The sequence below is a fragment of the Sturnus vulgaris genome, chromosome 8, assembly GCF_052056855.1.
Source record: "Sturnus vulgaris isolate bStuVul1 chromosome 8, bStuVul1.hap1, whole genome shotgun sequence".
NCBI classification, from domain to species: domain Eukaryota; kingdom Metazoa; phylum Chordata; class Aves; order Passeriformes; family Sturnidae; genus Sturnus; species Sturnus vulgaris.
The window spans coordinates 22086614-22103630 of record NC_142250.1 but is presented as its reverse complement, the minus strand read 5'-3'; the positions used below and the strand labels follow the sequence as shown (position 1 = coordinate 22103630).

Here is a 17017-nt window from a genome sequence, read left to right as displayed (position 1 = left end):
GAGGAGCGTGCCAGCAGCTGCGAGTGGGGAGATGCAGCTGCCAAGAACTTTCAACCTCTGACCCAGTTTGAGCGAGCGCATCTCGCCCAAGGCGACGCAGCTGCAGGGACTGTGCAGGCAAACCCCGCAGGCTGCGGTGCCACAAAAACATTCAGCATCTTCTACGTGAGCCAAGAGGCTTGCAAAGAAATTATTTACAATAATATTCGTTAGGCTGTCTCTGAAGGCACAGCTGGCTGGCATCGTCATCTGAAAAATGTCTGAAACGGTATTCCCAATTAAGTTTCCAGATTTTCTTGGAGGTTATTCAAGATATTACAAGCACTACCTGACTTCTCTGGAGAGGCACATATAGCAGTGTCTAGTTGATAGACAATGACTGGGAGCCACAAGCATTCATTTAAATGTAATCAGCAATTTACTACATCATCCTTTACCATAACAAAAAGAACAAAGGGGGCATCTTTCAGCCAGATCAAAAAGAAGCACATAAGCCCTACCAATCTTTTGGCTCTAAATCTACAATGATGCAATTTTTGTCAGTTTTACTAATAGGAAAGTACTTCATGCTTCATGATATTGCCATAAAACTTTGATGTAAGTATTTTCCTTATCCTAAAGACTTCCTCCTCCTATTAATTGCAAAGTTTTTCCTGTTGTGAGTTAATTTTTCTTGCAACAGGGCTTCTTAAGATCTCATCTTTTACATGCAGGATGCTGACTCATTACTGAATTTCCTTAATCAAGGGTTTATTTGCACCCTCCCAAAGCTGGCCACTGACATCAGTAAAGTGAAATGACCATGTCCAACCATGAAAAATAATGCTCAGGAATGGCAAGATTTGTGGCTAATAATAAAGTACCATAAATTCCTTCACAGGCACCTTTCCTACCTTCTTGTAGTTTTACTCTAAGGTTCATTTTACAAAAGCTGGCTAACAAGAAGTAAATATGGTTCTGACCACAAAGAGCTAAAAAAATTGGGGAAAAATGTGGGATTTCTGTTTCAATCATATTTGATCCCTCCAATTCGATTTAGAAAGTCAAAGTGCAAGTTTGGAGAGACATTCCATGTAGGTTATGAAGTAACCTGACAGGTTGAGAGAATTGCATGTGAACAAAACCCATTAAGCTTTAATCATATTTCTGCCAACTTCTTGAAGGTCTCATATTCTTTTCACTCACATTTCCTGCCTAGTGAGGAATTAGTCCAGAGACTACAGTCAGCCATTTGAAGTGAAGATGCTATTCCCCACTGATCTTCAATAACCAATTGTGCCTATATTCATTCTAACCCATCACCAGCTTGGCAAATTTGAACATTTTTCAAGGAAAGAAACCATTGGCTTTTCTTCAAAGGCATATGCACAAGGAGCTATATAGATTTTAAACACGTGCAAGACATTTGACATATGCTAATTATGGAGACATTAGGGTCATTTCTCAATTTAAGATCAAATTTCCTTAGGTATGTAGCTCTAACTGTGTGCAGAGCATACTGTCAAGCTGGTTCCCCCTTTGGTAACTGTATCTCTTAGCTCATGAGGCTTTATCTAAAGACCATGCATGCTTTAGGAATAGAAAGCTAAAACTATTAGCTATTACTGATACTTTACTCAAGATTATGTAAATCCAACAGCGACTTTAATCTGGAAAACATTATAGCACAAACCACATGACTAGGAGCAACTCAGTCATGGTTAAAGATAAGACATCGTTGTAATAAATTTGCTTTTTTAGGAGGAGTTAAAAATGGGAACGCTACAGGTTAAAACAACCACAATCACAGAGGGACAACAGAATAAGAAAGTAGGACTGTTTCTTCAAATTATCATCTTCAACAGGTTGCCCAGGAGAGCTGTGGATGCCCCATCCCTGAAAGTGTTAAAAGTCAGGTTGGAAAGGGCTTTGAGGAACCTGGTTTATTGGAAGGTGTCTGCCCATAAAAGGGAAAGTAGGACTCCCTTCCAACCCAACCCTTCTATTATAACATGGTCTCCAGAACAAATATCTTCATTACTAGAAAACAGTCAGCAGATGACAGGTAACATTGTGCAGGTTCTCCATTTCTCAGGATGGAAGAGACATCTGGATTTTACCACAGTGTTTTCACAGCACAAGGCCAACAGCATGCCCCTGCAAGCAAACCAAGAATACTTGCCCTCTCCCACTCATAGAGGAAAAGCATTTAAACAAGAAAACTGTATTTGAAAATGTAGGAAAAACATTCAGTTTACTTCACAGTACAAGCCACAGAATAATTTAGGTTGGAAGGGACCTTTAAAGGTCATGCAGTTTCAACCCACAAGATTGCACTTTCTGTAATCTCATAATTTCCTTGCAATATTTTATTGTGTCACAAGTCCCACTGCATTAACGTCCTTCAAAAAGATCCTCTCGTTTTTCACTTTGGTTGCTCCCAAAAGGCCCTCTTTGCCACAAAGCTCTTTCTAGGAGATAACTGAACACTGCTTCATTCACAGCCATTTGCACCTGCCAAACACATCAGCTTATTTGGAATTTAAGAAAGGAGACAGAGCAAGCAGCCCTCAAGAGATTCAAGTTACTGTTTTAACCAACACAGGGCACATTCACATTTCTTACATCAACAAAACTTTCAGCTTCAGGTTTGCACACTAACATAACGTTAATGATACATTACCAACTACTCACTTTTGAAGACTAACATTTTAGTATTATTTTATCAAAGACAGATTCCACAGGAACAATTATATGGAAGTGCAACTTTGCGACAGAGGAAGGAAATCAGAGTTATCTTTGTGAAAAATTCCAGTAGCTGAAAATCAAGGTTAATTTCCAGTATTATTTTGCAACAAAGTATATTGAGTGAGATTAAAACTTTAATTTAAAGAAGATGACATGTCTCAGAATTCTAAGCAATTTGTCACAAGTTACCTACATAGGAAGTCTTCCAGGCAAGGATGACAATAAAAAATGAGTCAGACTGCAGCATACCAAGTTAAATAAGACAAAATTTTACAGGAAATTAATGCAAGTTCTAATGCCTTGACAAAAAAAGGTTAAATGCTTTTTGAACATATACCACCTTTTTGTAAGTACTTTTTATAAGTACTGTGATGTACTGAAGAATGTACAAGATAATCATAATACTCAAATTCCTTAGTAATACTGTTACTTAAACAAAGCTCCAAAAGAGTGTTGTCAGAGCACCCTGTGGTCATATAACACCAATGTGGATATAACAGCAGAGAAATGCAGTACTTGTGTGCTACTTTTACAGTTTTCCTGCCTAGAATTGTGTGATGTTTACTCACCTGCTGAATAATTTTGGAATCTTTTGGAAGGTTTTCCCTGGGTGGGACTTTTCCAAACAACTTCCAACCAGGAGCGCTTTGGACAGCAGGTTTGAGTTCTTTTGTCCTTTTAGCGAAAAAGTTTCTGAAAAGAGAGGAAGGGGGTTTTTTTGTTTATTATAAGCATATAAACAAAGTATATTGTGCCTACTTACATTTCTTCAATCTCTCTACCAGTTTACAGCTTAGGTGAACTGTAGAGATTTACTGCTAAGCAAACACATAGTGCATTCTACTTACAAATAATTAAATTGAAGTGGAGCATCTTTCATTACAGGTGCTTTGATGCTAATATTTGTACTTAACACTCAACTTTACCTCTGAACTACTTTATGCAGTATCAGAGCTCTTTTTTAGTAATAGCAGGCACTTTCTTAAATATAAACAGCACGCAGTAGGCCCTCAAACTCTTGTCTGAGGTTTGCTTTAAGTGTTTCTTACTGACTTATTTGGAGACTAAAATGACAACAGCTTTAAAACACCCTGTAACTTAAGGGATATTTTTTTAATGGTGAATTATTACTTCTACCTATCTTCACATCTCCAACTTCCATAGCATAGACCAGAAAACCAGGCAACAATCACACAGCTTCAGTTTAGAAGATAACCTTTACCAGTGCCTAAAGCAATTACACTCAAAGAGGCAGATGACTGCCTTGCTCTTACTTCTTAGAAAGCCAACCATCATAAGACTGTGTTGGTGACCACTTGTCAGATACTCAGCTGTGCTATTTGACTCCAACCACAAGTTCCCACAGAGCATGTTATATACAAGTGCTTTAAAAATGAAAGAAGTGTACTTATTCTGAATACTGGAAAGTTACTTTCCAGAAACTCATAACACAAAGGGATTAAAAGCTCAGTAGCCTGTAAGGTGATTTCTCAGGAAGCTTACTAGCTGACCTCAGAGAACAGAATAGGGAAGTGTTTTTGGTACACTGTTTTTGTACAGTGTTAACTAGTTAACTTCACACTCTTCTGTAAAGAGAGCCACAGATTTATTCTTCACTTAAAGTATTTGCTGTATTTAAAAATACAATTCCTTTTCAAATTGGAAGCAGTTACATTTGTGCACAGCAAACAGTCTCTTAGCTTAGCCCAGATAAATGGAGCATGCTTCAACAACCACAATCTGTCTGAAAAGTGCTCAGGGCTCTTAAATTCCAGTGCTGTCAGGGTTTCTGGCCCAGCAGTATAGTTTTACAATTAGGAACTGCTAGTGTTTGTAGGATGTTGTATGGTCTTCAAATACAAGCTATCTTTTTAGTTTCTGGAATGTTTTTTATTATTTAGGAAACAAGCAAATGCCTGTCAAAAATCCCTTCAGTGCAAGTTTGCATGAATGAACTCTACAGACTGTGCTCGTGTGTAGTTGAGGATCTAGCCAACAGCAAACAGCAAGCTGGAGAAATGGAGAAGTATGTGCTGATAGGGCATGGAAGCCTCCCAAAACTGATAAACTCAAGACTGGTGGTTCTGTGGAATCCGGGAAAAACCAAGGAACCCAGAACACCAACTCTCTTCACTCCATTTGAGGCCACTGCCACACATTACCATCATCAACAGCTTGTCAAAAAATATTTAAAAGACTGCATTCAAGAAAACAGCAGTTGCCATAGGCAGGCTGGGAGTACAGGATTACACACACACACACACAGAGCTGATGAAAGAGAACACCGTGAGAGATTTTTTTGGAATGCCCAGATAGAATCTGTTGGTGCCCCAGTACACTGTGCCACTTCTTTGGAGGTCTCCCAGATGTTGTTCCAAGCCAATTACTGGGAAAGTAATTGGGAATAACTGATTGCATGGTTTGAATCATTGTTTGCCATTAATGGAATCAAGTCACTGCTATTAATAATAGTTTAATTAATACAAATTGTTCTAGCAAGCATTGGCTCTGATCCATACATCCCACAACTCTGTCCCCATCAGAGAAATTTTTAATATCTTAGTCCATCCCTGTGGAAGCAAAGTAAGCATTCAGAAGCTCCAAGACAGTGGTTTCTGATACACAGCCTGGAACACAGGAACAATGAAAAAAACTAGCCATGGGACCCATGCCTTTAAAAAATAGCATCCTCAGTCAATCCCAGGACTGCACACCATTAGGGAAATGAAGAGATCCACTCAGTAAGACCAAAAAAAAAGTGTGCTTACATGGATAACAAAGGCTTATTTCATAAGGACACTTTTCACAGTGCTTTACATTGTCTTCAGGAGGGAAGGAGGAGCATTCAAAGAATCAACAAAACAGGACAGAAGTTTTCTAAAGACAACATGTCTCTCTGCACTACCCCACAGCCTTGACCTTAAATCTGTAGCAGTTGTATTTGATTAGAGAAGACTTTTTCCCCAAAAGCAAGAATGCAGGAAGGTACATTCTGGAGTACCTTTCTTGACTTCATGGGTAGCAATAAGCATCCAGTCTCTGTACATACTATAGAGTACCACCAGGATTACTTGGCAGCTGAACTCCACTGCTTCTAGCATAGGTAGAAGCTGAAAGATGCATTTAACACTGATGGCAATCTGTCACTTTAGCAAAATTGGTTCATCATTAACCAGGAAGCTGGTAGATTTTTAAAAGAAAAAAAATGTGCAACATACAGAAGTTTTTAATTAATATTTCTATATAAAAGATTTAAGTATGCTCATGGCTTTCACAAGATTTAATGTTTCATTTTTTTCAAACAAAGAAAATATTAAAATAAACCTTCCAGAATGTAGTCTGGAAGAAAAGACGTTTTACTTTTATTGAGCACATATTCAATGAAGTCTGTTTCTTGTGAAGGCAAAAAGCTGGTAAAACTCTGAATCGTGTCAGAATAAACTTCACGCAGGAATTAATGAGAGATTACAAATAGTTTGCTGAAGATGGAAGGACACTTTTTAATACATTGTTTTGGCAGCTAACAGTATCACATCTGATGTGCTCTTGACAGCAGTAAAGCCTTACAAAAGCCTTGTTAAGGAACAGCATCTGTGAATGCTTACAAGTTGCATTCACTGAACTGCAGGAAGTGTACTAGATTTGATGTATTTGTTGCTGCTTAGAATATTCATGAGTCTCACTGGTCCTGGGAAGAGTCAACTATTGAAATTGCTGAAAAGTCAATAGCATTTTGGTACAGAATCTCAAAATCCTCAAAATTCCTTTAAGAAGAGCCTGCACTTTAGAATTGAACAATTCTTTCTGTTGCAAGGACCCACGGGACACAAGTATTAAATTAGTTCATTGATTTAAGCTCTGGTTTACAAAAGCCCAGGGGAAAGCTGCAAGGGTTTTTTTTTTTCCCTGCTTCTTTTATATAACACATATTAACACTCTCAAATGACACTCCAAAATGTTTCAGTAGGTGCCTTGAAGAGCTCGAAAGCCAAATGAAGTGATACAAAATGAGAAGTTATTGGCACAGACTAAGACATCCATCTATTGCTAACATAGTTTGGATTATGTTAAACAAAACTATGGGCTGTGATCACACAACTACAACAGCTGTAATGACAGCTATGACTGGTGAGTTTCCCCCTTATTTTTAACAGTGTTGCTTCAACTATTCCTGTCTGTGCCCAGGATAATCTGTGCAAGTTTCACCATATTGGTACTATATCAATTCAAGAATATTATCCATTTCTACAGGTGACATTAACACTATGTTCTACTAATGAAATTGCTTATTTCCACTCCACTTTTGCTTCTAAAATCACTTTTTTTTGTTGCTATTTAAGATTAATTAGCATAGTCTAAATGCAATTAGAATTAAGTCTCAGAAGGGGATAGGTGGAGCTTGATACTTCAGCAATTTTTTTAATTTACTTTGAGGTTTTAGATTCCCCTTCCCCCCAAAAAAATCTCAACACAAAAAACTTCATTCTGATTTCCAAGCTAGCTATTGGTCTGTCCAAGAGGATGAGGTTTCCAAGATTTAGAGGAAGTTACGGGAAAATATGAGACAATTACTTCAACCTGGATCTTAAATTTTTTCCAAAACCACATTTGCACAACACCCACTCAAAGAAAGCTGAAGTGCTTTGAACAGCAGCAACTATGAACATCAGCAGGTAGGAAAGGCTCCAGGGCAGATACACCTCCAGCACTCTGCCCCTAGGTATAATTGAGTCACCTCTCCACAAGAACAAGAGTCTGACAAGAATTTTGTTTGACCAAAAACATCAAACTAATCTAGTTTCAAGCTACACATCATTTTGCTACAGTTCTTTCCACAAAGGTAACATATATAGATCTTCCCTTTGTACAGCTCCACTGTGTGCCACAAACTATCAGTGCTCCACTGCTTTGTGCCTCCCACAAAACCTCAAGTAGCTTTCCTTCCCAATCATTAGAACTCCATATGCAGGCTCAAATTTCACCTAATTCTGACACTTTTAGCAATCTATAGGCAGATTTCAGGTGTAGAGGGAGGTTGGATGTTACACCTGAGCCTTTTAGGATGAATATCAGTATAAAGCATACTAAAAATGAGACTACTTTTTTCTAATCTATTCATCTTGCACTACAGAAAAATGGCAAAATTCAAGTGGTCTCAGTGGAGAGCATAAACCATGTGATCATCTTTATCTTTTTTTACTCATGAGGAAAGTATGTTTCCTTACAGTTCACTTTAATATGCAAATAAATTTAATTTAAAATACTGCATTACATTGAATAAAAAAGAAAAGCCCAAAACAAAACACACACACACCCCCAAAAACACATACAAAAACCCAGAAAACATTCAAACGAACAAACGGGGGGAAAACAAAACAAAACGACTAAACTATGGGCATTCCACATACAGTGTGGCACCAAAGAAGCATTTTCTTTCCAAATAAAATATTCAGAATTTAGAATTATTTTGCAAATAAATTAATGCTGTGTTTATATCTCAATGCTGAAAGGTAAACTACTATTCTCTGATTTCTCATCCTTACAAGATAACTTCGAGCTTGCTCAAAATGTTTATTCATTAATTTACAAATAAAATAGCTCCAAAAAGAGATCTCAAGTTATACTAGCATAGTAGAAGTTACTTTTTTAGATAATAAAAGCTAACTGTCAAAATATTTTTCTGACTTTTACTTTACACACAACAATTTAGTTTACTGTCATTTTCCATCATCAAGCAGTTCTCATTGCATCCATCTTTCAAGAGCTTTGATAACAGGGAAGTTGTTATGCTGAGAAAACAAGATTTGAAAGCTGCAAGAACTGACAGAGGAAGTGAGGGCTGATTGGATTTTCCTTTTGATTAAGCATCTAGTACCTGTTAGCAAACACTGCATAAGACAACTGCATCATTTTGAATCCAGGGAAGCAAAGCACAAACAGGAAGGAATCAGCATCCCATCAAGAACATCCTCACTCTATCATATATAGCTTTTCCTCACAGAATCACAAAGGCTTAGAAGGGAAATCCAGCATGGAAGTAATGCTACAAGTGAGCACCAAGTTGGACAAAAAAAACAGTACATTTTCTCTCCGTTTTTAATAGAGTTATAAAAATGCAGTTAAAAGCCTTGAAGTTAAATTTCCCTGCAGTAAAGTCTATTGATTCCAATAAAACTTCAGAATGTGCAAAAGGAATGAAGTAACAAAATTCATTAAAAACTGCATTTGTATTACAAAACAACTGATTTTGCATCTCCACGAAGAAGAGTGTTCTGTTGTACATGCAATCTGCTCTTGCTCCACCCCAGGCTAATTTTTTAATAAACTTCATAGGCATACAAAATAGGTGTATGTTTGAAACTTGATGAAATTTGAATTAGCTGAAAGACGAGCTGATAAGGAAATTACTGATTTACCCAACACCAACCAGAGAGCTGAATCAGTAAGGAGTTAGAAGAGGCATGTTCCAGGAATTGCTGTAGATACATTTTTACAGATAGAAAACACTAAAATAAGTAGTTTTTACTTAAAGCCATACTTTTAGAACAAATTTGACGACCTCTACAAGTCTGCAATTCCATATTCTGTCATGACTGTAGCCAAATACATAACAAGAACTATTACATTCATATTGGCATCTCTTTACCAGGCATAAAACACAAAATCTGCTTAAGAACACAGCAGAATTCTCCAAACTCCAGTCTTGGCCATTCTGTTAAGGTCTCATGTGCAATAATTTGGAAATAACAGCAGACAAAAAAACATTGCTTTATTAAGCAGAATTAGGCCCTCTGCTTTAAACAAGACTTTTCAATAATTTACATGCAGAAACAAAGGTAACTCAACTCTAAACATAAATAATGAAACATTGAAAGGAAATAAAACCTTTTTGGTTGGCCACTTACAAAGCCTGCAGAGCAACAGGCATTCTACATTTTTAATTTCAATGGCTTCAAGTGTCAGCCCATTTTGATCCAACACATTCATGATTACTCTCAGCACAAGTTTCAAAGCTCTGCCCAATATTGGAAGAGATGTGACCCAACCAATTTTACAGTTTACATTTTCCACCATTTTGCTACAAGAGGCAGCTAGATATAAGCTTCTCTTTTAATTTTATTACCTCAACCACAGATTTGTAACAGGAGGTTTCTAGTTTTAGCACCTTCTAGATGTAAATATCTCCTTTTTCTCTCTGCACCAAGACAACCCAAAGAATATCCCAAACTACCCTCTCCAAAGGAGCTTCAATGTTTCTAATACTCTAAACCTGCAGTCTTAAGTGCTATACAAACAAGCTTTTGGCCTCTCTTCCCTTCCAATCCCTACACACACACACAAACAAAAAAAAAAAAAAAAAAAAAAAAAGAAAAAGAAGAAAAAAAGTAAAAATCCTACCCAGAACAACAATCACCTTCAGCAAGACCAAACTTATACTTTTTCTTTCAATTAAATATAGTGTCTCCATTTATGTTAGTGGTCAACTAAAGCCTTTGCTACAATTAGGTATACCTGAAATTTAATGAACTGTCAAGGACTAGCTGCTGAGGATTGAGAGGTTGGGAAGGAGGTGGTGGCTTCTGGTGCCCTGGAGAGGACAAAGATTGACAGAACTATCATGGAACTGCACTGATGAGACAAAATTAGATCAACCCTCTTATCAAGCTCCTAGTGAATACCAGTCCCAAAGTGGCTTTACAAACTCCGCTGGCAGAACAGTTTTATTACAGGTACACAAACACTTGGGAAGTTTTAAGAGTTGGAAGTGTTTAGCAGTATTACAGAACACTTTGTACACTCACTGATATTACAGAACACTCACTGATAAATAGTATTTTACCAGACTACATTATAGTCCTAACAAAGAGCCGTTGCACAGGTCAGCTTTACAAGCAGTTCAAGCTATCAAAAACATACATAAACAAGCAGACACATAAGCAAGGTAACTGGCAGGGTTAAATTTCAGAATGGTTTAATACAAATAAAGGAAGATAATCAGTCTTTACTTTTCAGAGGGAAGTAGCAAAACGGAGCTTTATGCCAGAACTGTTCTATCATCTTCACATTTGGTAAGGCAGTAATAAAGCTATTTTGACACTGCACCAAACACTATGGTAAATCTTCTCTAATAATGATCAAATGTCACTTATCCACAGTATTTAAAATAAAGTCTTAGATCACAGATGTGAGAAGTGGAGAATTTTTACCAGTTGACCACAGATATTCTGTATATCTGTATTTTCTGGCATTTTTTGTATGGCCAGAAATATCTACTCCAGCAAAGTCACAGCTAGTTAATGAGCAACACACTCCAAGCAAAACAGTGCTAGAGGAACAAGACCCCTTCCTCCCACAAACTCACATAATGGGGAAGTCCATTTCTTCTCCTTGCACATGTCCTAAAATCCCTTCTGCTGCATCAGTTCCAAGACACTCAATACCTTGCAGGTCAATCCAACTCACCAGTCCCACAGAAAACCATCAACATTTTTTCACTCTCCAGCTTAATGAGCTACAGCAGCTCACAGAGGATCATAGAAATACCAGAACCAGGGATGAAACAGCTCCTTTGTTTCCTGACAATAGCAAATTCTTCAATCAGCTCACCAAGATATCTCACAAAGTACAACTTAATTAAACAAATCACCTGAAATTGTTCTAGAAGTGACTCACTTTGAGTTAAGGCAAAACTGACCAGCTTTATCAGGCCAGTCACTACACCTATAGTTCAAATGTTTCTATACATTGTATGCTTTCAAGACAAAGGTGATAAAGATTTCCAGCCTTTGACATGGCCTACAAGTCTGTGAACTGTAAGTTCAAACACAGGGCAGAGTTTTATTTTGAACACTGTCCCAGGGGTGACTGCAACTCTGACCAGTCTGGTTAAGCCTCAGTTAATATTTTTTCCTTTCTGGTGCCTGACAGAGTGCCTGTCAACTACCTGATTGCACAATGTAGCACTACAAGCAAGGTATTACTGTAGTACTTTTGCAGCCACTCAGCACATTGAGTTTCAGCTGCAACTAGCAGTTCACAATATATTTTGTGTCACTGCTTCAGTGATCAATTGCAGAAATACTACAAAACACAAGAATTAATTTTTGATCTATTAGTTGATATGAGAAGGCAGGAAACTGATTTAATTCAGTTTTGCCTGATAACTTTTTTTAAAACGAGGAAGAAATTTTCCAATCTACCACTCTGCTACTTTGAGAATTTGAGGAACCGCAAGCAATTTGCAAAACACAGTTTACAACAAGAAAAAGCTAGAACAAGAGAATAATTTAGGTTGGAAAAGACCTTTAAGATAATTGAGTCCAACCATTAACCCAGCACTGTTAGAATCATCACTAAACCATGTCCCCAAGTGTCACATCTGCATGACTTTTAAACATCTCCAGGGATGGTGGCTCAACTACTTCCCTGGGCAGCCTGTTCCAATGCCTGATTAGCCTTTCAGTGATGATGCTTTTCCCAATATCCAACATAAACATCCTCTGCCACAAATTGAGGCTGTTTCCTCTCATCCTACCACTTGATATCTGGAAAAAGAAACTGATACCCACATCACTACAACCTCCTCTCAGGTATTCCTAGAGAGTGACAAGGTCTCCCTTCAGCCTCCTGTTGTCCAGACTAAACCACTCCAGTTCCCTAAGGTAGACAGATGCCAACCACACAAACACCTTTGATAGCAAGTCGATTGTTTGAGTTTCAAAACATTCTGGCATCCAGCATACTGCTCCATTACTGCTCAGCAGCAGGACAGACAAGATCCTCCATTAATGAACGCATTAGGCAGTGGAAATAATACAGACAGGACAGAGCTCTGCAAGGTCTGAGGCCTGACCACAGCCAAGCTTAGATTGCCTATTCCTATAGCTGGCCTTCAGCAGAAGTTTAGACCAATGAATGTCACAGGCAAAGGGGAGCCAACAAGGAAGGTGTTATTATGCTACATGATCAAAAGACACTCTTTCACTTACCCAAGAGAACATTAAATAAAACTTCTCAATATAACAATGGAAACTGAACACAGCTTCTTAATAAAGGGGCACCTTGAAGAAGAGAGAAAAAAATTGCAGGAAAGTATTCCTCTAGGCTACAGCTATTCTATGCAGTCAGGCCATAAGAAAGCCGGAAAGGAACTTAGAAGAACATCAGACTGTGTGTTTGGCTCTCAGATGTTCTGAAAGAATAAACTCATCTATGACCATGAAAACTAGTTTCCTACTAATTGAAGTCATAAGTTCACCCACACAACATCCACACTCTTCTTCAGACTGTAACCCCAACATCGAGCCAGAAGCAAAGTGCTCTGCAGGTGGCTTGCACAGCTGACTGGTTTCTGAAAATACAGAGCCAAATTATCAGTCTCTTTTGCAGACTCTCCTTGTGTTCGGACTTCATTCAAAAATCTGTAGGATTTTTGTGCTGGAGCTCCCTCAAACTCTGAGAGGTTTGACTGAACCTGGGTACCAGGCTGCAGTACTGGAGAGATGAAACAGAAACCATGCTTCACTTCCTTAGAAAGCAATAATAAAAAGACAGATGCACACACAGAGGCATTTAAAGCAATGTCACCATCCAGTTTAACAAATCTAGTCCCTTCCCAGCTGAACAACAACAAGACCAATTATGATAAAAAAAGGACAGACTTTATATCATAAACATCTCAGTAGTTCCAAGAAATTGAAGGGAAGAGTAACAATTTTTGCATCCATGTGAATGAAATGCGACCAAAAACCCTTACACTCCTTTTTTACTCTTAAGCAATCAGAACAAAATAACCTAATGAATAACTGAACAGTCAAGAGAGCAAAAGCATAAAACTATCATTTTCTTAGAGGCCAGCTGTGATTTAAGTGATCTCCCTTGGGTGTTATTTCCCATGTAAACATTCTTCTTTGAGTCATAGCCTATTCAGAAGAGAGTTCCTATTCACTTTGTCACACTACTCTCAATATACTCTGTAAGAAACCCTGTGACCCCAAATAAGCAGAAGAGACCAAGGAATGAAAAGACCTTCTGCAAAATGAAGGGGCGGGGGAGGAGAGAAGATGCTTTCAGATTAAGTTTAAATGCCTCTGTAGAACACTCCTCAGCAAAACAAGCTATGATTCCAACAGTTTGCTGGACACAAAACAGCAATTTAATCTGTTTGGCTTGAAAAAACCCACACAGCCCCCCCACAAAAAAAACCCCTACAGCATTCGTTTAATAAGAACTTACTTCATGAAAACTCACATTAGGATTACAAAACTCCTAGTGCATATATATGCCCCAATGTAGACTATAACACTGGCCATTACACTATCCACAAGGAGAGTAGAAAAATTGCTAATAATACTTTAGGCATTATAGATCGATGAAGACTATACATATGGCTCTAAGGCTTTAGAATTGACATCTATTCAGTCAGCTTTTTTTCCTTGAGAGGATAGGTGGGGAAAGACTTGCTGCAGACAGAAGTTGGAGCAGCATAGCCTTCTGAAACCTATCCAGAATTAAATCAACATAACCTTCTTCTGCTTGAACTCCTGAAATTTAACTTTGATTTGCTAGTCAACAGACATCCTAACTAAATTAATTCTACGGCTGCATAGCATCTTATCCATGGTGAAACACTCATTGAAAGCCAGAAATTGGCCAACACAACTTCACAAAACGAATCATTCTTCACAAATGTGAAGGAAGAATCTACAGAGGAGCTTCTGAACATGATATTATGAATGCCATTTCCTATTTTTATCAAGTTACTTATATCTCTAACTCAGGAAAAAAAGAGTACTCTTTGAAGTTGCCTACAGATTTGGGTCCAGGCACTCTTGCTCACTTTCTCTAGTCAGCTTTAATTCAATTATATGTATCCATTTGTTCACTAGGTTACAAGATCACTAACAGAGCAAAAAACAACTGAACCCAAAAACAGAAAGATGAAGGGTGCCCTCACGGTTTCTGGGGGAAGCTTTTATGTATTCCCTTAAGTCTTCTCTCTAATTATCTTTCCAATATAGTAACAGTATATCTGTATCTTTTTTCCATTTGGTTTGTTTTTAATCTGGGCAATGTAAAAACAACGCCGAAATCAAAAATAAAACACACAGTTTTTTTCAGTAAGATCTGATCAAGCTCAAGGCAATACCAAAACAGAAACTAAGCACTGTGAAGTGACCCCATCCATCTTAACTTTACAGGAATGGAAGGTTTAGAAGACCTGCCCCAATTAGGACAGCTCATTCCCACTTGACTCATTTTTGATCAAAAGTCCACTAAACAAACTTCTTCTCCATAGATGCACAGTACAGGCCCTGAAGTTTCATGATGCTTTATGCATGCAGAGCTTTTCTCTAAGAGAAATGTTGATTCTGGTACTAAACCTTCACAAGCTCCATCTAAGTAGATGCCTACTTAGTGCAAAAAGCTGCCAGTGCTACTTAGTAAGAAACTGAAATACAAACTACAGAGCCAGAGACACTACTGTGTACTGAGTAACAGTACTCAGCAAACCTCCCTGCAACCCTCCACAGTCTCTGCCAAGGACATTTGCAGAGGGAAGATTAGCAGCTTTTGAAGAACTACCTGCTCGTGGAACCACAGGGCGGTTTGCAATCAGAGAGACAAGGATGTGAGTTTCACTGATTTCTTAATGCTTTGTGTCTACAAATACTGACTTCTTTCGACTTTCCAACATCTCCTCAAGTGAATATTTTTCAAAACTTCCAGAAAATAAACACAACCACTCTGGGCAATGAAGGAAGTATGAGACTAAAGACAGTTTCCATAAGAATATGTGTGCCAACTAGCCATACATGCTTATAACTCCTTACACCTATTTCTCACAGCACAGCCCAAAGACCTACAAGAAGTGCCAGTTATTAATTAATCTCATTGTGAATCTTAGGTGAATACTGGAACACAAGTACTTGAGAAAATGGTGCTCTACTACAAAAAAAACCCAAATATCACTGTTGTCCACAGTAAGCTTTGAACCCAGGAATAAGAAACTTTGCCAACTATCAGATACTAAAATTTGTCTAGCAAATACAAAATTCAGAAAGGTAAAATATCGACACAAACCTGGTGCCTACCTACAGAACTATGAAGTAGAAATCTTTAGAAGTGGTTCAGAATCACCGAGTCTTTATCTCAGCCCTGGATTACTTACTGCTGCTTGACCTTTTGGGTTTACTGTTCTGCTCTGTTCCCCAAAGCAGCACATTTAGAGCATGCTGCAGTCAAGGTAATCATCATGACTTTAATTCAACTGTCCATGCAATGTTCTTGCCCACTGCACCCAATAGTGACCCACTGGGGCTACCCAAAACAATCCAATAACCCAAGAACAGAGCATTGCCTTTGCAAGCTGCTGTGTAAGAACACAAACCATAAGAACAATGCCTGTGTATGACTGCATTATGAATCATGCACAGGACTACAAAGCAGTGACAGGTGACTTTCAAGAAGCCATTTATTGCTCTGACCAAAACAGTAGCAGAGTGGACACAAGTGACCACAGCCATGCAATTTGCCTTGCCATGACACTCTGCTCGACATACTCATCTATTTGTGGCATCCCACTTCATATGTGGAAAGAAACAAGAAGAAAAGCAAAACCAATTATTTTTTCAGTTAAAAGTTGTTAGTATTGATTTGACAGGCTTAATGATTTGGTACAAAAACAACTTAAGATCCATAAGAGACATATATCATACCTAATATTTACCTGAAAGAAAGGTTCTAGTCACCAATGCAAACTTTCCCAGGATCTTAAAGTAATTATTAATGACAATCTCAAGGGCACAACCACTCTCCCTGCCAGAATTTGGATAAGATGCATCTGATGACAGCTGCTGGCTTTTTCCCCCCACCTCACTTCATCAATTTTATCTCTGGTTCAGTGAATGAAGACAGACAATTAACATGGATTATTTCAAAGAACTGTGAAGCAGGTCAGTCTGACAACTGAAGAGCTGGGAACAAGTTGGAACAGCTGGAAACAGCAGCCTCCTAACCCAGATCTATCTGATTAAACTGTTCAGTCATAGCAATTACAGTAAGAAGGCAGTAAGACCTCCCCCTCGCCATCTCTCTTTATTTAAGTATCTGCAAGAAATGTCCAGCTTTTAGAAGAATTTCCATATAATTATGGCTATTAGGAAAACTCAGTGGGAGATACCAAATTTTAGACAGTTTGCAAAATCAGCAAAGAGCACTGCAAGCAAAACATCCTACAAAAGATACTCCAGGTTGCTGGGCTATCTGGGTGTAGCACATCCAGTACCTT

The 17017-nt window shown here is 38.2% G+C and overlaps 1 protein-coding gene across 2 annotated transcripts in view; it reads right to left on the bottom strand.

The window, feature by feature from the left end:
- Positions 1 to 17017, bottom strand: part of TBC1D12 (TBC1 domain family member 12) — a 41404-nt gene that overhangs the window by 20927 nt on the left and 3460 nt on the right. For both annotated transcript variants that reach the window (XM_014875381.2, XM_088169125.1), the window contains exon 2: positions 3297 to 3420. In XM_014875381.2, coding sequence (XP_014730867.2) covers positions 3297 to 3420 — 124 coding nt within the window. The remainder of the gene's footprint in view (positions 1 to 3296; positions 3421 to 17017) is intronic.